The sequence below is a fragment of the Clupea harengus genome, chromosome 9 (assembly GCF_900700415.2).
Source record: "Clupea harengus chromosome 9, Ch_v2.0.2, whole genome shotgun sequence".
Lineage (NCBI taxonomy): Eukaryota > Metazoa > Chordata > Actinopteri > Clupeiformes > Clupeidae > Clupea > Clupea harengus.
The window spans coordinates 338,479-347,729 of NC_045160.1; the positions used below are offsets into that span (position 1 = coordinate 338,479).

The following is a 9,251-nucleotide window of genomic DNA, read 5'->3' on the forward strand; positions in this document are numbered from 1 at the left end:
CAAGGCCAAAGCTACAGCATCATCTGTAGACCTGTTCGGCCTATATGCAAACTGGAGTGGGTCTAATGCAGGTGACAGGCAGGATGTAATGTGTTATATTGTAGTTATATAGTTTTTAACTTTAATTGTAGCAGCTTGATACTCAAAACTTATCAGAGCCTAACGGAAAACACGTGTGTTGGCCGCCGTCTTCCGGAGCTCCCCCGAGACTAGTAATTGATGCATCAGCGTCGCATCAAGTGACGTCAGTCAGGTGTGGCACAAGACAGCTCGGGCTTAAAGGTATAGGCACCTTCATTCCAACCCACTACATATGCAAAGAACCACACGGAAATTACGGAAGCTTAAACGAGTGGTTGTGAACAGGACTTCCTTATTCCCGCAGGAGCGCCTGTCGCTACCGGACGGTAGTCCTTTGGCGGATGGTAGTCCCTCACATTGCGCATGCTCAGACACAAACGGTTTACGGCATAAGGCTCAAGATAATCGCGCATGCTCAGACAACAAAACAGTTTACAGCATAAGGCTCTGGCTTGTCTAAACGCATAATGTAGGTTTATTTAACGTAATATTTAATAATGTTGTAAACGGGTTAAACGTCAACATATGGGGCTTGTCTTAACGCATAATGTGGGTATATTTAATATTATATTTAATTATGTTGTAAATGGCTAACAGCATAAGGCTCTACGTCAACATATGGGGCTTGTCTTAACGCATAATGTGGGTATATTTAATGTTATATTTAATTATGTTGCAAACGGCTAACAGCATAAGGCTCTACGTCAACATATGAAATGAAACTGGGGAGAGACTTTTTAATTCCTCCACCTCATCTGTTTTGTCCACTCTGACAACATCTTCCTCGTTTTTAAATAAATGGTCATGTTTTGATAAAACTGGCTTTCGCTTTTTTCCTCCATGATTGAAAATGGATCTGTCGTTGTGACGCCTGCGCGGCTTCGCTGTCGACAGCAGTCGACAGTGTCGCAAAGTGACGCATGCGCAATGTGAGGGACTACCATCCGCCAAAGGACTACCGTCCGGTAGCAACAGCGTCAAACAATGGACTGTTCCATTTTAGGAAGGGGTGTTTTGGTCTATATAGGATAATATCCTCATAGCTGGCTGTCAGAAGCCAAATTAATGTTTGTGTATGTGGTGACGCCAAATGTAAATTGTTGTATGTTAGATAAATGTTTAATAGGTTAAATTATTTCTGTTTAGATAATTGATTTGTGAATGATGGTTAACTCCTGGGAGGAGGAGTTAAAAGAAATATAACCTGCATCCAGGGAATGGCAGGGGAGTTGAGTTTGGACCTCTGATGTGAGAGGATACCTGTTGCTTTTGAGAATTAAGCTATTATTGCTAGTCAGTACAAGTAGTATCGGTTTGTGTGTTTTGGAAAAGTGATTTCTGTTAAATGTTAAAGTCCGTCTGTCTGTCAATGTGTCACCTGCCGGCAGCTTATAATAAATCTGCACCCTTTTGGGTTTATTGAACCACATTCTCCTGGTTACTACCTCTGCCGCTCAACATTCTACTTCACATCCACATGTAGGCCTACTTTTGATTAACGATATTCATGTTTCTAATGTAAGAATCACATAAAAAAGTGCACCACAGTGTCGCAGAGATAGGTGGGGGTGCCAACATGGCTGGCAGCAGCTACACCAACTTTTTAGACTGCAGAGGGGGTTGTGTATAGATCAGGGGTCTCAAACTCAAATTACCTGGGGGCCAAAGAGCATCCAGTCTGGTCAGATTTTTTTTTATCTGTTGGCTTGCCTATCACAATACTGTAGATACCACTTTTGAGTGTGGCAAATGTACCATGTGTGATTAGTGGGGCAATGGTTAGTGTTGTTGAATAACAAGTAGCTGACCTGAGTTTCAAATCCTGGGCAATCCCAGATCCTTTTTGGATAAAGACGTTTGTTATATGTTTGGATCACTTTTTCTCATTGATAGCCCATGACTTACATATACTGGACTGAACTGGACTGCCTCACAACGGTGGCGGAGAGAAGGACCCTGAGTAGGTTGCTGACTATCTTGGACAATGTCCACCACCCACTACACAGTACTGTCAACAGACAGAAGAGCATATTCAGTGGCAGACTCCTGTCACTGCCATGCTCATCAGACAGGCTGAGGAAGTCCTTTGTCCCCAGAGCCATTCAGCTTTTTAACGCCACGCAGAAGGGGAGGGGGAGGGAGATGGACTTCTCTGCATGAGTCTACCCCAGTCTGCCCTCCCCTGCTCATCCCATCTCATCTCAGCCCCATGCACAGACTTTACCACCTACATATTCTGCACTATCACTTTGCTCTTTGCACTTTCCAAACACACACACACACAAGATCACTATCTTGCACTAACCCATCCTCACAAGCACAAGAACATTATATATTTTTTTGCACTCTCCACACCAGCAGCACAAGATCACTTTTCACTTTTCACTTTCCTCCTGGCACCGACACTGTCAAAATCATTGCAATCTGTACAATTCCTGTATCTGGATACACTCTGTGTGAATATGTTCTCCCTATGTGTATATACGTATATGTGATTTATGTATATATGTCGGTGACCTTCCCCTTGGGATTAATAAAGTATCCATCTATCTATCTATCTATCTATACAGCAGTAATAGTGGGATAATGTCTTCATCCACAACTACATCTATATTTTTCCTTCATACATGCACATTTCAAAGCAAATGCTGTACTACACCACTTTTGTACAGTTCGTAACAAGGCTGCAAACAAACAAAACAAAGCAGAAAACTGAATAAAGTTTCAGCAAAAATCTGAATTATTTAATTTTATAAAATAAGAGTATTTATAATAAAACATGTAAAATGTCATTTGTCTGTCAAAAAACAGGATCTTTTCATCTATAGTGATCTAAAATGAAAAGTTTTCTGATATGCTGATCATTGATGGTGCACCGCCTGTTGTTATTCCTCAGAGCTACTTCCATGACAGACCAGCATGCTCAATTGCGTCACACAGTTGCTCAAATACATCCTTAGCTGTGGTACGGCCTTGCATTGTTTTTACACAAAGTAATTCCTCTGTCACTTCAAACTGAATGTTAACACCGCAGAAAAAAATTGCAAGCTGAGCATTATCATTTATGTCAGTACTCTCGTCCAGAGCCACAGAATACGCAATGAAACTTTTGCCTTTGACACACAGCTAGATTTATTTTTAGATAAAGGCCGCCGGACTATACAATATCCCGCTTAATATTCGGTTACTTGTCAAAACGATAGAAGACATTCCTCCAAAATACCTATGTTTAATGATTTTGTTGCCATTTCCGCTAAGAATTTTTTTTTCTAAAGTTATTAAAGTTTCAGGTGTTGCGTAGCAACCCATTACTTGCTGACTTCAATTAAGTTTCCATTACGTTAAATGACTGGACTACTTACGGAATGATATGAAAGATTTGAATTAGAAGCAAAAAACCCATTGCCAATGGCAGTGGTAAACCTTGCGGTGGCCAATATGGCCCACAGACCGGGAGTTTGAGACCCCTGGTCAAGATAGTTGGCCTGAGGTGGCCCATGCTACCACTGACATTTGATAGGCCACCCTAGGTGTCATCTCAAAATCCTAAAAGTAATTGGCTATCTCTAGGTCAGGGGCAGACATTCAAATAAACAAACTATAATACTCTTTACTGTAGAAGAAATGGCAGGTAGCTGCATGGTCTAGTTCAGTGTTTCTCAACTGGTGGGTGGCGACACAAAATGTGGGTCACGGAGTTATTCTGAATGGGTCACAGTGTGTGTGTGATCCTTCAGAATTTAAATTACTTTTGTAGAAAATATTATGAACAGTAGCTTTTAGTTTGTGTGTGCTCTGGTTGGTCTGTTTTTTATTTTGGTTTGATTAATACAAAATTGTAGTAATATCAATTATGTGTGTGATTTTACACAAATTTTGTGTGTAAATATATTGTGTCTGTGGTTATACAATAAAGGAAAATAATAGCTGAGCCAAATACCAGAGGTTGGTTTAATAGGGTTACAAATAACGATGAGTAAAGATGATCATAGCAGTAAACAATAAGTCAGTAAATCAGTAAGCCAGTAAACAGGCACAATGTAAAACCCATAGGTAACTACATGAAGAAGCCATCCTCAGAATACAAACATACGGTTAGTGTTAGGGTTCCGTGGAAAAAGACCAAGTGCAGATCAGGTGATAGTATTTATTTCTTCTTCAAAATGTAAACTTAAAAGGTCCAAAAATCCAAAACACAAAATCCCAAAAAGTATTCCACACGGGCAGAGTATTCACAGGAGAAAAACAGAGAAACGATACTGGCACTCACAGACTCAGATCTACCAACAAATACAAAGTTACGATCAAGCACGGGACACAGGACAGACTGAACTTAAATACTAAAGAGGGAAACAGACCATTGGTGGGAAGCAAACAAGAGGCAGGAGAAACTAATCAGGATAACAAACAGGGTGATGATTGGGAACAGGTGAGGGAAAAAAACAGGAAGTGGCAGAGGGCAGGTGGGGGTGGAGTTTCAGGACACAAACAGAAAACACAAGGCATGACAAAACAAACACAAGGAGCACATGACACACTAAAACAAACACAAGAAACACATGGCTACCAGGGCCCCGTTCGTCGTAGTTCATTTAGCGAGTTACCGAGATCATTTTCAGGATGAGATAATATAAGTCCCTCCTTTCGGTTCGTGGAAGCAACTTTGGATAAATCACCATAGCAACACATCAATTAGCTCCAACCTGGGGGGGTATTCGTCGTAAGGGCTTAAGTTAAGTTGATTAATTGTCCTATTAGCCAGTTTGAATTACCGAGATGATTGAGAACTGGATATATCGGCTTATCCGTGGTCTAACCATGTCGTTAATTTGAACCAGACTAAATGTATCAGGGCAAGTGCGCGTGCCAGTCCTACTTCAAAAAGGGGCAGGGTTGATCACCAAAACCATGATTTGTTTAACGGTGCAATGGCCTCTAAACTCAAAGAAAGAGCCTCTTTTTTTTCTCCGCTGGCGAACAGGAGATGATCATGAACGCTTATGAAGAATACAAGACCATAATCATGGCATAGCCGTGGACGACCCGATATATCCTGTTCTCAATCATTTCGGTAATTTAAACTGGCTAATTGGACAATTGATCGACTTAACTTAAGCCCTTACGACGAAAGGAGCCCAGAGTTCTTTGGTCAACAGAGGGGATACTAACAGTACCCCACCCCCCCACCCCCCACCCCCCCTAACGAACACCTCCAGGCGTTTTCTTGGTGGCATAGGGTGCTGGAGATGGAAGTCATATTGGAGCGTTGGGTCCATGATAGGGCTGCAGATGAACGGTTTGATCTTGGACACATGGAAGGTGGAGTGAATACCGCAAAGGGGACCAGGGAGGTTGAGGCGGACTGCGGTGGGGCTGATGACTCTGGTTATGAGGAAGGGTCCGATGAAGCGGGGAGTGGGCTTACAGGACTCAGTCTTGAGGGAAAGGTCCTTGCTGGAGAGCCACACGCGTTGTCCCTGGCGATAAGGGGGGGGGTTGAGAGCGACGCTTGTCAGCTTGAACCTTCATTTTAGCTGAGGAGCGGAGAAGAGCTGAGTGTGCGCCTCCACTTCCGGCGGCAGTGGCACCAATTCATTTACCAAAAGCTCTCCAAAAGCTGGAGGTAAATTGCGGCCCCCTGTCTGAAACTACCTCAATAGGTATCCCATGAAACTTAAAAACATGTTGGACCATTAACATAGCTGTCTCCTTGGCAGAAGGAAGCTTAGGAAGAGGAATGAAGTGGACCAACAAAGCAACAAAAAATATATCCTCCGAAGGGAGGCCAGTAACGAACCAGTAACGAAGTCAAGGTATATATGGGACCAAGGTTTTCTTGGGACAAGCAGGGGTTGCAGCAGGCCAGCAGGTGGTCGGGTGGAAGTCTTACTCTGGGCACAGACACCTAGGTGGCAGGGGAGCTGGGTAGAATGGCCCAACTGCAAAACCTGTGGACGAACAGAGCTATGGACATAAAGACGGTTATTAGGACATTGATTGGGCCCTGCTTCATTAACTTGGGCTGCAGTCACAATGGACTCAATATCGAACCGTGCTGCGCCTAAAATACAATGCGAGGGATTGGATAGTGTCAGGTTCTTGGGGTTTCTCATGAGAGCCGAACCTTCGGGACAGTGCATCGGCTTCAAGTTCTTGTGGCCAGGGTGGAAAGATAAGGTGAAGTCGAACTGGGAGAAGAAGAGGGACCAGCGGGCTTGGCGGGGGTTGAGTCTTTTGGCGGTGCGAATGTACTCTAGGTTCTTATTGTCAGTCCAGACCAGGAATGGCATGGAGAAACCCTCCAGCCAGTGTCTCCACTCCTCCAAGGCCAGTTTTACTGCTAGCAGTTCCCTATTGCCAACATCATAGTTATGTTTGGTGGGGATGAGGCGGTGAGAAAAAACAGCACAAGGATGGACCTTCTATAATGTAGTGTGTGATGTCAATCTATGTGGCAGTTCCCTGTAATACTGGGTGTTACCTTGAGAGTTAGGCTGTATATATACAGCTCACATTGACAATGCTTCAAGTCACTGTGGAATGAAAGCTAGGGTAAGTAAGGGATGATTTAACATAGTAGTTATTTGTAATCTTTATACTTTATACTCTATTTTAATATTCCTTCTGTTATTAGGCACTGTACTAGTTATTATATCATATGTCATATATCATATATAATATAATATATATTTTATTATATTATACTCTTTTAAAACTGGCCCAAAAAAGATTTTTATTCAGGAAGGCAGGAAGTTTTTGACTTTGTGATGAATCACTGTCACTAAGTTTTCTATTATGCTTATGTTTACTAGTTTTGTTTTATTTTATTTTATTTTATTGTTATAGTTTGTTTTTACTATGTTTTTACTATGTACTGGCTCTGTGGCACTCAGATTCTTTTGAATGAAAAGTGTGCTACAAATAAAATGCATTATTATTATTATTATTCTATCATGTATTCAGTGATTGGTTTGAAGTGGTGTTGATTTCATATAAATGTACCTTTTTTATTTTAGGTGGGGAATTTAAGAGGACATAATATTACAGCCATGTCTCTCAATTCATCAAGCCCAACAACTATACTAACTTTACCTTCATTCACCTTTCCTCCGTCATTCAGAATTCCAGCTCTTGTTTTTTCAACTCTTACATATCTCATCATCATGTGTTTCAATTTGATGATTGTTTTGACTATTGCCGTCAACCATAACCTGCACAAACCTATGTATATACTACTTATTAATTTACCTATTTGTGACATGATGGGAGCGACTGCATTTTTTCCCCAGATGATATCCAGTATGCTGTATCAGCACAGAGTTATATCATATTGGGCATGTGTGCTGCAGGCATTATTAGTTCATACATACGGTGGTGGATCTCTTCTTATATTGACAGCCATGGCCTTTGACCGCTATATTGCTATCTGCTCCCCACTATCATATAATACCATTATGACCAGTAATAACTTGATTAAAATTATAAGTGGTATTTGGCTTACAGACATCATTTTGATATTCATCCTCATTTTTATGGTACTCCAATTCAAGATTTGCACGACCAACATCAATGATATGTATTGTAACAACCCCTCTTTGGTGAAACTGGCCTGTGAAGCGACGCATGTGAATAACCTCTATGGTCTGTTTACCATAGCTTTTTTTCAGGGTATATCATTGGGTGTAATTCTGTTTACATATTTACAAATCCTTATCACTTGCATTTTCAAGAAACAGGCAGATGCCAGAAGTAAAGCTATTCAGACATGCGGTGCTCATTTAATAGTTTTTTTATTCTTGGAATTTAATGCATTTTTTGCTTTACTTTCACATCGTATTGAAACAGCACCTACCTTCTTACGGAGAGCGTTGTTGGCATCTGTGATGATATTTCCTCCTCTATTGAATCCATTGATATATAGCTTCAATACAAAGGATATCAGAAGAAATATTGTGGCATTCTTTAAAAGGAAAACATCGCCCTTCTAATTTATATTTAAGTGTTATTTGTTGATTTTAGACATCATCTACATGTGAAGAATTTTACTCAGTTATTCTCTGTGTAAATATGTATCTGTCAGGACTGTACATGCTACATTGAATATTATTAAATATGGTGATAACAGATTTAAATTACAATTATATACAGTATATGGCAATAGTTACAGTTTTATGAAACTTCTTTACATACTAATGTCACTATGATTTGTGTATCTTCAATGACACTCAAACAAGGCTTGTGATCATTTAGTAGTGGCCATTTGATCACACGTGGCCATTTTGATCACACTGAATAGTGCCAAGTCTCTCAGGTTTTGTTAAATTACTAACAAAAGCAAAGAAAGGATTAAAAATCCGGGCGTTGCTGAAATATGAGAAATGTTGCTATAGGTCAAGTTAACTGGAAAGCTCTCAGGTAGTCCTCTTAGTGTGGTACTAAAGCCATACTCAGTTTGCTGTGAACACACAGGATTTATAACATATAACCAACACTATTATCATCACCTAATGGCCAAGGATTTATAACAAATAACCAACACTATTATCATCACCTAATGGCCAAGGGCCATGGGGGCATGGTCCTCTCCTGTGTTGACTGTGTGCATTGACATTTCTCACTTCAACACTGATGCAACCAAATACAAAATAAAAGGGCAAAAACATTAACTTTTATATGGTGTATAATACAACAATAATGCACCAAGTCCACATGTAGGCCTACTTTTGATTAATGATATTCATGTTTCTAACGTAACAATCACATTAAAAAAAGTGTCAAGTGCTCCACAGTGTCGCAGATATAGGTGGGGGTGCCAACATGGCTGGCAGCAGCTACACCGACTTTTTAGACTGCAGAGGGGGTTGTGTATAGATCAGGGGTCTCAAACTCAAATTACCTGGGGGCCAAAGAGCATCCAGTCTGGTCAGATTGAATTAAAGCAAAAAACCCATTGCCAATGGCAGTGGTAAACGTTGCGGTGGCCGATTCAAATCAATGGAACTTTTTGCAACATTCTGAGGAGCCGGCGGGCCGGATGAAATCGCTTGGTGCGCCGGATCTGGCCCGCAGACCAGGAGTTTGAGACCCCTGGTCTGGATGGTTGGCCTGAGGTGGCCCATGCTACCACTGACATTTGATAGGCCACCCTAGGTGCCATCTCAAAATCCTAA

General features: G+C 41.1%; 1 protein-coding gene across 1 annotated transcript; it reads left to right on the plus strand.

The window, feature by feature from the left end:
- Positions 1-6,836: 6,836 nt before the first annotated feature.
- Positions 6,837-8,069, plus strand: LOC105905768 (olfactory receptor 52J3-like). The gene has a single exon (XM_012833816.3). It carries the CDS (start codon positions 7,131-7,133, stop codon positions 8,067-8,069), a length of 939 nt encoding a protein of 312 aa, XP_012689270.2. The 5' UTR covers positions 6,837-7,130.
- The last annotated feature ends 1,182 nt before the right edge of the window (positions 8,070-9,251 follow it).